The sequence below is a fragment of the Xiphophorus hellerii genome, chromosome 20 (assembly GCF_003331165.1).
Source record: "Xiphophorus hellerii strain 12219 chromosome 20, Xiphophorus_hellerii-4.1, whole genome shotgun sequence".
NCBI classification, from domain to species: domain Eukaryota; kingdom Metazoa; phylum Chordata; class Actinopteri; order Cyprinodontiformes; family Poeciliidae; genus Xiphophorus; species Xiphophorus hellerii.
Genome location: NC_045691.1, coordinates 11,097,531 through 11,113,972, shown reverse-complemented (window position 1 = coordinate 11,113,972; position 16,442 = coordinate 11,097,531). Strand labels below are relative to the sequence as shown.

General features: G+C 35.6%; 1 protein-coding gene across 1 annotated transcript in view; it reads left to right on the top strand.

The window, feature by feature from the left end:
- Positions 1-16,442, top strand: part of LOC116711262 (guanine nucleotide-binding protein G(s) subunit alpha-like) — a 32,563-nt gene that overhangs the window by 2,200 nt on the left and 13,921 nt on the right. Inside the window, 5 exon segments of the mRNA XM_032550671.1 lie at positions 1,036-1,108; positions 3,710-3,764; positions 3,877-3,888; positions 3,890-3,997; positions 9,615-9,712. Of these exon segments, the coding sequence (XP_032406562.1) occupies positions 1,036-1,108; positions 3,710-3,764; positions 3,877-3,888; positions 3,890-3,997; positions 9,615-9,712 (346 nt within the window).

Sequence of the window (16,442 nt, the reverse complement as noted above, 5' to 3'; positions counted from 1 at the left end):
GTTGGCTTCCTAGGAAACACGTTGGGCTATTTCTGATGCCAAATTCACGGTCAGTGTCCTGACTGAGATTCAGAAATACTATTGGTTTATGTATGATTTTCTCTGACCTTGTTTTGGATGCTGAGGCTCCTATAATAAGCACTGCTGAAATTAACTCTGAAAGTTCTCTGTTCCTCCAGATATCTCTCATGCACACTGATCAGCTGGCTTTAGTAAACACCTCTAAATGAAAATACTGAACAAAAGTGTGCTATTAAAGAGGAAAAATAAGAAAATACAAGTTGTCATATTAGCAAGAACTCAAACAAATTGCCTTTTGCCTAATGTGATGTCACCAGAGACAAGCTTTTTTGTGGGGGGGATAGATTTCTTTTTTTCTAAAGTAACAATTTGCAACAAAACAAACAAAAATCTGACAATGAAATGTTGTTGTATTGGCTGTTAAGCTTTAATTTAATACAGCATTACTGATTTTGACAAAAAAAAATAAATAAAGAAATGGTTTAAGGTTGTTGAGGTTAGAGTCTGATCCAAGTAGGAAAAGAGTCTTACATGGCATGTAGTTCTGGTGCCTATAAAATATTTTTAATGGGAAATAGTGAATGCTTTAAGTAGTTTACTTTCACTTCTTTAGTTTATTGAGTTTAGTTATCCTGATATTTAAACGGGTAAATTATTCACACTTGAAGGATTTCCTTTATTGGAGGTGACAAGTATGAGAGAGAGAGTTACTTGAAAAATAATTGGGCTTTTTGTATTTGTTTTTGTCAAGTTTTCTTGTCATGTCAGCCTTTCTTGTGTCTAACATGCAGTACATCTGTTAAAATGGAGGACAGAGATTTAGGGTCAACTTTGAGAAACAAAACCCTGAAGTTCATATCATTTAAATGTGAAATCTTAAACATTAGTTTTTGATCTGATTTTCCATCAGGGCATCAAATCTTGTTTTACCCATGCATTGTGGATTCGTTAGTTGTTTTTTGTTGTGCAGTTCTGCTTTCTTTTCTCCTAACACTGTTCTGCCTTCACTCCCAGGTGCCGGAGAATCTGGGAAAAGTACAATAGTCAAGCAGATGCGAATATTGCACGTGAATGGCTTCAATGCAGAGTAAGTGTTGTTCCTTTTCTCTCTGTCCAAATTGTATCACACCTTTGGATACAATTTAATCAAAGATTTTGATAATTTTTGGTGTGAATTCATTTTCTTTCTGGAATAAAAAAGTGAAACATTCATCACACTGACTACAAGCAGTACTGCAAAACTACAGGAAATCTGTTTGGCAGACACGAGATTCTGTATATTTTAGACTTGTATTAGTCAATAATTATTCAGTATAAAATATTATTTAAGGTGTGTTATGGTTTTTTTGTAATGTAGTAATAATTTAGTTTACACATAAATAATCAAAATTTCAAAGTGTTTTTGACTCGGAACACTTCTGATCAAATCAACTATTGATGAAATTGAATCAACTTCTAACAGCAGGTATTGTTGAAGTATTTGGATCAGTTTCCACATGATGCTGTCTCAGTGTAGATATTAATAACTTCTGTTTATTAAGACAATGTGTTATCTTAAACTATAAATACACCAGTAAACTGACCAGGTGAGCATGAGGCTTGCTGTATAGCTTTTTAACTTAAAGGATTGTGACTGGTAAGTCAAAAATACAATCTTTATCTGATCAGTGAACACGCGCCATAACTAAGTACTATTAGGTAATAGTAGCAACACATCAGTACAAGACTCAATGTTGGTACACAATATGATGCTAATAATGACAATAATCAAGATTTACACAGCAGGGAGAGTTATACATTTATGATATGGATTTGAACAAGAAATAAAGAAACCAGAGACTGGAAATTGGTTGCCACAATAATTAGTCTCTATGTTGAACCAATTTTAGAATTTTTTTTTAGGCCAGAATTTGAAGTAAGTTGTTGCCTTCTTTTAAGCTGCAGGTTCTTCATTTTCTGGACAATTTGTTTGTGTATGTGAGTGTGTTTTATTTTTTTCATACAAATAAAACTGGAAGGAAAATTGCTTTTATTCAATTTTTTAGGGTTTTTAACTTCATGGATGAAACATTTATTTAGTTTGTTTCATGTTTTCATTGATACATATTCCCCCTGGGTGCTGAGCAGCCATCCTTGTCTTGTGAAGTTCCTAAAACTATTTTTTTTCTAGAAATAGTTTCTTTTGGGGGGGTGGAAGCATCATCATGTGGTTGTTTTCAGGTCATGTTGAACCCAGATATCCTGGTGCAATGGCACCACTGACCCTCTAAGTTTTGTCAATTTTAGTGCCCATTTCATGCATTTTTTTGCCGTTGGGTTAGGGTCTGCAAATTAGGCAACATTATAGGTTTGTTTTATTATTTATTATTTAAAAATAATCAAAAGAATAACACAGACATGCCAAAAGTAAAGGCAAATTTTGATAGAAACTAAGATGTTAAAACTTCTACAAATTGTCTTAGTGGTCTGAATTATCAGGAAGCACATAAGAAACACTTCTCAACATTTGAAAGGAAACATAGTGGTGCAATGATAGCAACATTAACAGAATGAATAGGAAACCTTTCAAACTGACTATGTGGGAGGATTTACAAAGAAAACAAAAAAGTGAAACTCTCATATACTGTCTGTTAAACCTACAAAAGGTCAAATGCAGCGGTCACCAACTTAAATCAGACAAAATGCATTCAAGTAATGAGAAATATGCAACATAAAAAGATGTAGACTGCCATATTGAAGACCTTTACATGTCAAATAAACTGAAAATGTTAACAAAGACATATACCAGGACTTTGAACCCTTTTATGTACATTTTAGGACAACGAATAGGTAATTGAATGATTTAAATGTATTTCAACAGCAATTATTCAGTAATTTCATTTAAAAATTAAAGAAACGTATTGTTCATAATTCATCATTCAGTTATAATTAGAAAATTTAAAAAGAAATAACTTGTTAAAAACTGAACCAAAAATGTAATACTTTCTTCTTTTTTTCCTGTGCATGGTGGCATTTCAGGACAAAATCAAAGCTCACAGTCGTCATATATTACATAAGCTCACTGTTTGTTTAGCAATATATAAAAGTGACTCTTTGGGCCCACTTAGTATTTATAATTTAAAAAGCAGTTTAAAACCACCTGAAAAGATGTAGTAATATTCTCCTCAAATATCCCCCTTCAATCTGCTTGTTTTTGTGGGGTTTTTTTTTAATAAATGTGGCTGTCAAAATTAAGGCCAAGTTTTGCTGTTCTCATTTTGTGTCAGCAAACACAAAATTCAGGGGTTGCTCTTGCTCAGCAGAATAAGTGTCTGTGCGTCTGGGGCAGCCATAACACTGATGTCAGGTATAATTTACCTCCAGGCTGGTGAGGAGATCCAGCAGAACTTTATATTATGCAGCACATTCACACTGAATCCTGCTGGCAGTAATATAAAAAGAAGCCAAACATCATTTTACAGTCAGATTGGGACAATTTTTCCTTTCAAGCTGCTGGTTTTGCAGAAAAAAAATATTGTGTAGCACTTAAATTTCCATATTTTAAGGTGATGAAGTTTTATTACCATGTAATAAAAAAGCCAGTTGTCTTAATTATCTGGCTAACCTTCTGAACATGCTGAGGTCTTCGTGTGTGATGCTTTTGTAGAAACATAACTAAAAGCTCAAATGTATTCTTTGTTTGGCACAGAGAGAAAAAACAGAAAATTCATGATATCAAAAACAACATAAAAGAAGCTATAGAGGTAAGAAATGACTTTTTCTGTGTGAGATTCACATGGATCATATGTAATGTGTGTGTTGTATCACAGTGTAAAGCAGCTCTGATTTACTGTCTTTCTTCTGCTCTCCGTCCAGACCATCGTGGCCTGCCATGAACACACTCACGCCTCCATGCCAGTTAGCGTGTCCTGCAAACCAGTCCCGGGTCAATTACGTCCTGAGCCTAGTAAACCAGAAGGACTTTGATTTTCCTTCAGTAAGTTGGTAAACTTTCTAAATTAGCATATCGTCTAATGGCAGTCTTTATAGGGCTACCTGATGAAACTTATTCTCATTTGTTAGACTTTGTTTTGTTGCTAAATTAAGCAAAACATTTGACACAGATTTACTAAAGTAAAGATACAGATTTATTCTGTTTTTGCATTTTTGTCAGGTTTAATAAATGTTTCAAAATAAACACATTTTGATGTCAGATAATCTGAATAAAAAAATCGTTCAAATCTGCAAATACTTTGGTTCACCTTCTAGTAATGCTTATAATTGCCTACCTTAATAGCTTATATTCCAAATATATGTTTAATATTCATTCACAAGCACAGTGGAAACATTTTGATGCTACTGAAGAAGCTAATATTAAAAGTTTTTCTTATTTCTGCTCTTTGGGGCACAGCCAATCAATGACAGGGAAAATGAATTGCCTGCTTTGCAAACGCCAAACAGTACCCTGTCAAGTAGCATTGTGTCTTTTTATTTCAGCTTCCCCAACCTGCATTTTAAACCGCAGTTCTGCCATGTTGATGGCACAGCTTGTTCCACATACTGTATAACCAAATGCACATTTAGCATGTTCATTTTGTAGCCAATTGAATTATGCCATGCCTGCAATGAAATGTTTGTAAATGACCTAAATCAACCTGTTTCTGCTTTTTCTACCCTCACAACTTTTTATGATATTGGAGCAGCCATCAGAGGCTGAAGAGACTGAGGCTAGAACCTGAAAGCGCTAGCATGTGACGACTAAAATTGTTCTGCCAGCTTGAGATACACAATGGGGAAAAAAGAGCAGGGCAGAGCTAGTCCATAATTGTGACGACTGGTATCTATATAGATGATATGAGGACGAGTACCTCTTAAAAATCTTTAAAAACCTTTAAAAACACATCTGTGGCTGAATGCTTACAGCTGAAAAGTTAATAGCTTTCCGAGACCTCACTCAGGGCATGAAATGTCAAAATTGCAGTAGGGCTATTTCTAAGGTGCTTTCAGGTGGCAATTTATAACTGTAATGTTACTGAAACATTATTTTTCACAAACAAAGTTTTAGTGTATGCAAGATATTAACATGTAGAAACAAAGTCTAGAGTATCAGGTCTTCACTGCTGAATTCTGCAGCTGTTCTGCCTGGTTGTGCTGTAGGTAAACGTCTCACACCTTTTGTTTGTGTGGTGCTTCAGTAATTAGCAGTTTTGCTTCCACATGGGAGGCTTTCAGCTGAATGAGCCTCTCACCTGAGAGATCCGAGCTGCTGATTATCTCTAATAAACTTAAATATGTCCAGAGGGACGGAGGTTACAGAGACACAAGGACTCTGAGGGACTCACCTGAGGAGCCCTCAGCTTTCAGGTTCCACTGTTGAGCCATTTGTTCACTTTCTAGCTGGTAATCGTAAACTTTCATTCATTCTCAAAAAATATCTTCACTTCTGGATAACTGTATCAAAAAATCAAATATCTCATACAGGTAAAATGGAACAAGAGACAATAGGAAATGGTAAAACTGACACATAGTTTTATCGCTGTTTTTTATGAGGTTTATTTTAATGTCTTCCTTGTATTTTTAATTTTTTATTATTTTTCCAAGCATGTCTGCTTCACCTTTAAGCGACCGGCTTCTTTCTCGTATATTTTTGTCATTTACAACTGAGCTTCTGGTGAAGAGTGAGCGTGTTTGTACGTAAGCAAAAGGAAGTTTCCTGATATTGCCTCTGTTACGTCATGGCAAATTTATTATGTTTGCCTGTCTCACCCTGACTCTCCCCTCTGCCGTTTGTCAGTCGGTCAGCAGACTTTTGCTGTGGACCAGCTGGAAGGAGGACTAGAACTAGAAGTATTTTTCTTTTATCATTTTAGCATTGATGATCATAGCAGGTATAAAGATGATCACTCTACTAACATTGTTGGATTGCTGTCAGTGGTGTTAATGATCAAAATGACTTTGTGGCCGTTGAGGGAAGAGAATGAATCAGAAACTCTGATAGGCCCAGCTCCTCCACCTCCTTCTCATCTGTAAACTCCTCTTCCCGTTCTCCCTTGCTTTTGGCCAGAGGGCATTCTGGAAACCAGTTAAACTGGTTGGCTCTGCCGTCAGCAGGGGTGGAAGAGAGGAAAGCCTGAAGCATGGTAGCTCTTTCACATATTTGTAATCCTTTAAATTTCCTTGGAAGCTTTCAGGCTAATCAATAACCTTGATAGTTAATGTGCTCATCTGCAGGAATTTGATATCGTTTCTCTGGTAAATCCAAAGAAACATGCTATGCCTTCATAAATTTAGCTTGTGGAGATGATCCATATTTTGGACTGATAATTACTCATTTTCTTCTTGGCTCTAGATCCTTCTCTGTATACAAAATAATGCAATCACAGATTTAAATGCTTCTGGAAATTATCAGGAAGAGAAACAGCACAGACAGGTCTTGCATGTGTGTGTACAGTCAAAACTCTGACATGGTACATTTTGTACAGCAACGAAGTCAGTAAACTTTCAGTTGGTTGTTTAAAAAACACAGATTCTTGAAAAAGATAATTGAAGGTGTGTTCATAATTTTTTTTTTTAAAGAGCATAAAAGTAGAAATGTCACAATGATCAATTACCTATTACATTGCAGAGGTGCCAATTATGTCACTTTTAAATGGTTGTATCAGAGTTTCTGACAAAACTTGACTCTGATCACTTGTTTTTGTTGTTGGAGTCTTGTGGTTCTTATGTCCATTGCACCCACAGTGAGATGTGGGAAGAGAATTTGCAAGGATTTAAAATCGTGAACTGTCTTTGTGCCCACGACTCATAAAGCTATTACACAGGCCGTGCGTGTTATTTTGTTATTATTATGAATCTGGATTTTTCTTCACACTAAGTGTTTTTGTCCTTTTACAGTGATGTTCAAAATGAAAGTGACACTGTATTGGCTGCTGAGGTTTCCCCTTCTGACTGGGTCATGTGACCTGCTCTCCTACCAGATACCTTTTGATTTAAGGGAGAGTTGTCTAGAGAGCAGCTGAAACATCAGGTATCAAAAGTTACAATCAAAGCAAAATGCCAATTTTATGAACCTTTAGAACTACAGTAAATTATCAACAAGTCACATCAAAACTGAGATTAAACATATTAGAATTATCATAGCACTTTATTTTACAAAGAGCATCGTCAGTCAAAGCAAAGAAAATGAAATTAGCGCAAAATGTAGCAAACTGGGTTGGATCAGATACATGCTTATAGAGACATATGGCTATCCTGTAGAAACTCATGTCGGGAGAAAATGTCTGTTGCTGTTTAGAGGAACTGACATGGCAGCATCTAGAACGTCATTTATTAGAGAATGGGACACAATCACTAATGTAGGTCATCCAGAAGAGGTTAGGTGTGTTATTTTACTACTACTTTACAGCAACTGAGTTTTAAGGCTCGTGTGTACGTGAGGAAACAAGCATTTTGACCATATTATTGCTTTAAGCTATATAAACAGGATTTTGGGTCCCTTTAATTCCTTAAGCAAATTGCACCAACTCTGTAAATTCTTACTAACTCTGTAAATTCAAAGCATTGAAACATCTTTCTGAGGGATGTAGCATTGTTAAAATAGCCTAGATTTGTGGTGTGATCACACAGAAGTACAAGGTATTCAAAAAAGTAAGTTTTTGCATCATAAGGCCTTTATTTAGAAATGTTCATACATTTCTGAGTTACTAATCTTTGTGGTAATTTTTATTCTTTGATAATGCACAATAAAAAGGTCTGGACTTACTGATCACTTGATTTCTGGTTGAAACAAAATATAGCTTCATCTTCTGCCACTTATAATAAATGTTTTTCAGAGTATTATTGAAAATGTAATTGTAATTTACTGTAATAAATCGAAGGTTTTTGCAAAATTTGTTCAAGTAACTGTGTGAATATTCATACTTTCTGAAAGAATGAACAAACCTGAAAATACAAAAATGTTAGTGATGGTTATTAAATACAACATTTTATTCTCTCACTGGTCTTTAAATAGTTTTATTCTAGTTAGTATCCTTATCTCTTCATTGTGTTTTATAAATCATCAAACTTTAAGAGTATTTCAAACACCTTCTTACCACTTAGGGACTATTAAATCTGAATTAATGCTCTCTCTCTCTTTAACTTTTTTTTATACTCATAAGCATTAAAGTAATTTTTATTTCACTGGAAGAAAGAAAAAAGCTATCTGTTTGCATCACTGCTTTAAGTACAGTTAAAAATAAATCATGAATTGTAGTTTTGTTAAGTTGTAGGACGTCTGTCCATAATTTAAGACCATTGCCCCTTAAAGCATTTACAAACTTTAATCTGACTTTTTGTTGTTGCTTTTGGAGTAATAGTTCTTCCTCTCAGTGTCCTTTCAGTCCGTGTGGGTACAGGACTCGTTTTGCTCTGGATAATAATACTGACACACACCGACCAGCCGAAAACCTGCATGATCTTTTGCTTTTCTTCTGGGGTTGATGCACAAATTTTACTCAAAAACCTGTTTGTTTATAAGAGACACAGCCTTTCTATTTTCTGCGTAATATAATGGCTGGACATTTCAGTTATGTTTATAGGTCCATATAATTGATTCAGCCAATGAACATGGCGCCTTCAGGCATCTGGCAATTGAACATAGTGAAGAACTAGACATGCGGAGGTCCACAATTCACTCCGAACTGATCAGACAGCAATAAAGAAATGGTTAGGTTTTTGTGTGCAATATATGTAAATATCTGGTTTCAGTTGTATGTTGAGGTCTTCAGAAAGTCAGATCATCTCTCTGTTGTTTTTTTTCCCCCACTGTTTCTACTGCTTATTGCCCTTTTTATCACACATCCATAACCTTTAGAACAAATAAAAATGACAGGTATCATTTTAAACTTGTCAAATTTTTTTTAAACTTTATTTAAATTTTATCATGAGGTGTTCATTTTCTGTTGCTTAGCAGAGTATACTGATTAACTGTATGGCTCATAATGGCTTATTTTTGCTTGACTGACCAACAGCAGATTGTAGAGATAGGCCTCTGTAGTGACAGCCAAGCCTTTTGTCAGTACAAAGCTCCCCGTTTCTTCATGAACCCGGTGAACCACTCTGTTTCCTGCCGCTGCCAGAGCCTGCTCATCTGCTGCTCCTCTCCGAGCCGACTTTAAAATCCAAAGTTAGCTAGGGAGTGTATCTTGCCTCCCGCCATCTGTCCATAAACTCTTTCACCTATAAAGGAGCGACGAGAAATACAGTTATAAGCATGGGACTCATAAACTACATAAAGCAGCCCTGTGCAAATGCGTTTTATTGTAAACCTTGCAATTATTTTCTCAGCTGGGTTACATTTGACCATTGCCTTCATAGATGAATGTAGTTTTTCCTACTTAAGCCCAAAATTGTCCTATTTCCACATAAGACGACAAATAATGTCTTCAAACCAGTAATTATTGATACTTTTCAAAATTTCAGTAAATTTATTGCAATCATTTTCTTAATGGTTTCAACAGTTATTGTCTCAGGCTATCACCTCATGTTTTAGTTGCTGAGAACTGTATTTACTCAGATACTTTACACGTACAAGTCAAAAGTCTTTTGTCTCAGACCCATATTTGTGCTTTCAGGAGTTTTATGACCACACAAAGACTCTCTGGCATGATGAAGGTGTGCGGGCATGCTGGGAAAGATCCAACGAATATCAGCTCATTGACTGCGCCCAGTAGTAAGTCCTTTTTTTCAGTCTTTTTTTTTTTTTTCTTTCTCCCTCCTCCTGCAAACCTTTGCTGCTATTAATGGACACATCTGCATCTTCAAGGATACATTTTGTGGACCATTTCCTAAATCTACAGGGAATGATTGCATGTAAATTGAAATGTTGCTATACTACCTATACATAATAAGGTAATTAAAGGAATTTGTGTTTTTTATTATGTTCCTATGTTCCAATAAAGCTTCTTTGTAAAGAAAATGGATTTACGGGTTGATAAGCAGACGTCAGTATGTGTATCACAACCAGAAAAAATCTTTTCAGCCAATGTCACGCAGCTTTTTTTTAGGCAGTGTGATGGTGTGATGCCTCATCTCTTTGGGTTGGGAGTTTTCGTCACTGAAGGCAAATTAGGTGCAGAGAAATATTGGGTTGAGCTTCCATACCTCCATTGTTAATGACAGACCTTCATCCTCCAAGATGTTGATGCTTGCCTCCACAGAGCATGCTTTATTAGGGATTACCGCCAGAATTTGGGAATGTAGAGGGTGGAATGGCCTGTCTGCAGTCCTGACCTCACCCCCATTGAACATTTATGGGATTAGCCCGGGTGTGCTCGTCGTGCTTAAATGACCAGCACAGCCACATTGGCTGACTTGACTACAAATGCAGGTTGAGAAATGGGATTCTATCAGAAAGTAGTGTGTGACCAAGCTGGTGACCAGCTTCAGGTGGAAGTGGCAGGATTTTCTTGTTGTGCAGGATTCTCCAACAAATAAGTCATGTTTTTGTCCTTTTGTCATCCATTGGAATAAAAGATACGAAACAAGTCAACAGCAGAATAAGCTATTGTGGATTTTAGAAATGCTCAACTGTTTTGCTCAGCCCAAATTTAACCAACTTTTGGTTATGCTTATGCTCAAATTGTTTTTATTTTCAACATGAAGACAGATTTTTTTTTTTTAAACCAATGTTCTAATAGAAAATAAATAAATTGACTTTTTAGCAATTTTTTTGGCATAGAGTACTGTAATTCCATGACTTGTAACCTGAATATATTTTTTACTTTTTATTTACTGCAGGAAGTCATTTTATTTACAAAGTTAATACACATTTCTTGTAATCGTACAGAGGTAAAATTAGGTCAAAACAGCTCTTAAATGAGCATATAATTAGCCATTCATTTCCAACACTAAATGGAAATGGCTTCTTAATGACATTAAAAGCAGCACTTTGCTCTGTAGTGACACTGAATGCAGCATTGAGGCTACCATGACAGAAGTGTGTTGCTGGATCATAGTTTCCCTCCTTTGAACTGTCCCTAATTCTTTAGATTTTTGTTGTGTTGCTGTTGTTTTTTTACATGCTGCCTTTGTACATTGTCAGTGGTATATTATTGCAGGGAAATAGCTCTGATGCTGCTTGTCTGTTTGTGTTAATTGACAGATTAGCCATTTGCTAAACTCATCTTGGATGGCTAATGTAAAACAACAAAGATTGGTGGCTGATCCATTTGATCGGTACTTGCTGTTTCTAATTTAATGTGTTTTATCCATGCATTGTAACTTGGCTTGCTGGGTCACATCATCTTCAGATCCTTCTAAAAATATTTATCACTGCCTATTTAAAAAGTACTAACATCAAAGATAACTTAGTATGCATTAGATTTGCAGCCAATTGGCACCAAAGAAAATGAATGGCGCTTCTAGATTGGCTGCTTTGCAAGTATGTCAAGAAATATTATTGCGTCTTGGTATTTCAGCTTCCTAAATGAAGTTTTCTTGTGAACATTTTAGCTAAAAATGTTATGCAAAATTTGGCTATTCACAAAAATCTGTGACATATGTTTGGTCATATGTTTCTGCAACTTGTACCTGATAGAGGGATGTTTCGTATCTGCCTTGACAATATTGGCTCATAATCTGCTATAAAGGAATTGTATTATTTGAGTCTAGCAAATTATATCAGCAGGTCACAAAGTGTTGTTTTTGTTTTAAGGAGAAGTGTCATATTCCGATAGAGTTAATTTCCTCAAACAGGAATCAGAATTATAATAAATAAAAAGACATCAATAAAAAGTTTTGAAAATTGTATTTCATTAAATTTAATTGGCTGTGAAATTGGATACGTTTTTGACTCCGTATCTATTTAGTATACCAAAATACCTAATTATGCAGAAAAATAAAATGATAAACAATAAGTATATGAGTGGGAAATAGCAACAGGAAATGTGGGTACATATTGGCACAGGAGTGAACAAACCTGGACTGAGCAACTTGTGTGACTATAAACAACAGATCTGAATGAAATAAGTTAAAGTTGACATAAATGAAGTTAGTTTGTGGGTTTTAAGTTTTTGAATACGTCTTCCTTGATCGAAAGCATTTTCAGCTTCCTCACTGCTGTGTGCTACGTTACACTTCTTTGCTGGCAAACAAGTTACATTTTTCTTTCATGTAGCTGACGAGTTCATGCTGCATGGCTTCAGGTTGTTGACAGTAAGACTGGCATCATACGAGCGTGTTGTACAACCTGAACTTTTAGTTTGAAATGATGAAGCGCAGTAGTATGTGTGCAGAGAAGAGTTTGAAAAACGTTCCTGTTTCCTGCTAGTGTCTGTGTGATTCTGTACAATACTATGGCATGCGTTTAAAGAACACAGTTATCTTGGCGAGTGATGTATTGCATTTCTTTATTTTAGTTGGTTTAGCATCTCTTTCAGTAATATTGAAAACATATAAACAACTGCCTTTCTGCTGAGTGATGCAACTTGGCTTCACTTGACTTCCAATTCAATAATTAATTCATATTTTGTAGATATTAGTTGGCAATTTTTTTTATTTTAGACTACAGACTTGTTTAGTTGGTCCTTAGAGGAAGTATGTGTCCACTGGGTTGTTTTCTAATTATTAAAAGATTGCAGGGCTTTTTTTTTTTTTATTTCAACAAAGGAAATTGCTGAATTTGTCACGCAGTAGGGATGACCTGCACTGATCAGATGACATTTCCTGACTAAACTAAAACTTGAGATGCACCAGTCGGTTTTATGACCAATTTTAAATATCAAAGTAATCACTTTCATTTGGCAGAAATTTAAGTTGCATGGTATGTTGAATCGCAGTTGAATCCTCATCACAATATTGCAAATGCAATGGTCTGCTCGGGTTTAATATTAGCTAGGATGTTATATTTAAAGTGTAAGGCATTCAGGCTCTAATTTCCCTTAGTGTACCCACCAGATGTATATCTTTAGTGGCTGAGATGCCAAAGCTCAGAGTCATGTTGACATTGTGTAAAACAGAGTAAGAAGCCTGGTTAGGTGAAGACTTCCACAGCACCCAAAATACTGGGGGAACAAACTTTATTAGCAAATCAATGCATTTTAGCTTGTTGCCTTACGAAAGAAAGAACCCCGAGTGGAAAATGTGGATAAATTGTTATCAGTAACGTAATTTACAGTTAAATTAAATATTTTCCTTAAGTTGTGGAGCCCTAACACCAGCCCTAATATCCAGTTCTTTAGGAAATTTTACTTAAGTAGCTGGAAGGTGCATTGCTAGTTTGAGCCTTTGTTATTAATAAACCTAGAAAGTTTCCTTATTATTTATTTTACATTGGCTGTTATACTTCTAAGTGAACTGACTTAACAAATTAAAGTTGTTGATATACATGTTGGACCGAGCTTGTGAAGCTATTGATATATTTAAGTGTGTACTGGTGCTGAGTTATCACAGAAATTTGTCATTCATTACATTTTTGTCTGTTTAACAAAAAGAAATGTTTTAAACCAATGCAGCTGTTTGTCTGTATCGAATCGGTATCTGTTGACTTCAGATATTTGCATCGGTATCAGAAGTGGAAAATTGTGGATCGGTGCATCCCTGGTGAAAAAGTCTGATATGAGTCACACATGGGGGAAAAAAAAAGTGGGTTGAGTCGCATTAGCCTGTGTGAACGTAGCATTAGACTTGGGGGGGGAAAATGCATGTTTTTGTGTGTTCCTGACATGTTGTATGCTTGGCTACAGGTGTCTGTTGGTTTACTGTTTACTGGCCTTCAGAGATGTGATAGCTGAGAAAGTTTAGGGCAAGAGCAGAGTTGACAAGAGCAAAGGACTGAAAAGGAGGTAATAATCAGACTCTCCTCTCATGTCCTCTCTTCTCCTCGTTCCTCCTCTTCTCTACTCTTCTTCTCCTCTCTCCTCGTTATGGATCAGATGCTGGGCTGGGTGGCCAGACCGGAAGTGCTCCCCTCCCCCCTCCGTATGCTTATGTAAACGGAGAAGCGGAGAAAAAGAGAGGGAAGAGCTATTTTTAACCCAGGCAGGCTGCAGAAGGAGAAAGAATGAGCGAGTGTGTTAGGAGGGAGACAACTTCAGCATTATTGATGAAGGTTGTTAGCATTAAATGGAAATGTCAATCCTGAATCAGCACCGGACAAAGTCATCCCCCCACCCTCCTTTTTTTGTTTATAAAAGGTGAATGACATCGCCCACTTTATGCCATAATAAAAAATGGAGAAAAAAAAAGGGAGAAGTTGAATGAGTTGTGATGCTTTTTCATCTGTGTGCTGAAGAGGAAGTCACTGAAGCTTCCCTGGCTGCCTTTTTGCTCAGTCATCCTCCTGTGTGATCTTGTTGAATATTTTTTCTTTAGCAAACCATGTTATATGGCATCATCTTGAATGGTGTTGTTGTAAGGATAGTGTTGCCCTTGATTTCACGAGGATGTGTTGAGCTCAGTTGCTGTCAATGTACCCAGTTCACATCCAAGGTCCAAAGAGCGTGACAAGACTGAAGCATGGGTTTGTTTTAACTCCGAAACGAGGCCTGATTGCAAGTCAATCTCTGACCAAAACAGTCTCTGTGCTTTTATTCAATAAAGTCCATGTCTTCTTGTGTAAAAAGCTTTTTAAATTTTTTTTTAGCTTTCAGAAAATATGAATAAGTCAGATAAATATCCCTTGCATCAGCATTGCCTTTAGAAAATGGCGATTGTGGCTTTAGAAATGAGAGTATTCCTCGTCATGAGATTTGAAAAAGCCCCAGCACATATTACTATTTCTTAGCTTGTTGGAATAAAAAAGCAAGTCATAATGGCATTTCACCTCATGAGCATGATTCGCTGGTTGGCAGATTTAGTTAACTTGAGACGGTGCCAGACGTGCCGCCTCTGTTTCCAGTCAAACCTGACTGCACGTCTCTTTTGTGCGATGTCATCAATCTTTCTCGTTCATTTCTGTCTGACTGCTTCATAGCCAAATTCTGAGCTGTTCTTTTTTAAATGAGAAGAAAGGGAAGACATTTGTGGCTGAAGTGAGAAGCAAACAAAGGAAATAAATGCTAACACATGGGGTCCTGAAGGAGCTTTTGAAAAGCAAGCACATCATGGGATGCTGCTGACCTGCCGCAGACAGGAGATATATTTGGAGCAGCAGACAAAGCTGCACAAAACATTGAGCCATTTTATTCTCTGGGAGAGTGTCACCATGTTTACCTGATGGGTTTTGAGAATGATTAGCATAAGACAAAAGGGGCAACCTTTAACGACATCTTGTCCATGTCTTTGGATTTGGCTTTTAAAGTAACAAACATAGTACATTACAAAAGTATTCAGACCCCTTTTTGGTATGTATGTGCTTTATTGAGATTTTATGTGATAGGCCGACACAGAGGTGAAAATAAGATGATGTCAAATTTTCAAAACAGTGACATTCATCTATAATTTTTGTGGACTTTACTCTGATCCCATTAGATAAAATTCAGAGTAGGTTTGGGCATTTATCGTATTACCATTTATTGTTTTGATTTATTGTTGTCACAATAATCCATAGCAACCAATGCCTTCAGAAGTATCCAAATTAGTAAATGTAGTCCACATGTCTATAGTATCAGTACAAATATATCTGTACAGTGAAAGTTTGTTAGAGAACTTTAGTCAACATGTTGAAGTAGAAACACTTTAATATGGTTGTATATGTTATAGAAAATACTTCTGAAAATGTTGGTCCATAATAGGCTTGTACTTTAAATATGGGGGACAAATAAAACGAGATAAATTTACAATAATTAGTGTAGCCTCAGAGGCCCAATTTGTACATACATTTGATTTTTATGACTCTTGTGACACTTGATCATTAAAAATGCATACTGCACATGTGCAGTTATATAGGAGGAAATCAATTAATTTTATTTATAAAGCACCCTTGACACTAAAAGCAGCTCAAAGTGCTATACATCAAAAACAAGAAACCCACAAAATGAAAAAAAAAACCATCCAACATAAAAAATGAATATAGAATAGATATATGGATATAACCTAAAATGTGTCATCATTCATTTCTTGACACTAAACTGAAATTTGCTTAATTATATAAAATAATTCTGAAAAATCTTTGTTTCATATAATAAACTAAAAAAAACAAACAAACTAGGATGACATTTTAAATTATTCAGTTTAATGTCGATGTATAAATAAACACTAGAATACATGGGACAAACACTATAAACTATTAAAGCATTCTGACTTGCTTATGTATTTCATTTATTGTGCACTGAAAAAAAATATTTTTAAATAACAAAGAAAAGCTTTTTAAGGCTTTTGACTAAAGAGATTTGTAGTATGAACTTTTCTGAAACTTTAACAGAAAATAGTTTTATTTTGCTTTTGATCTTGTTATAACAGTATAGTTAAAAAATGTTTAACTGCAACATTTTTTTTATTAAAGTTTTTTTAAAATATAATAC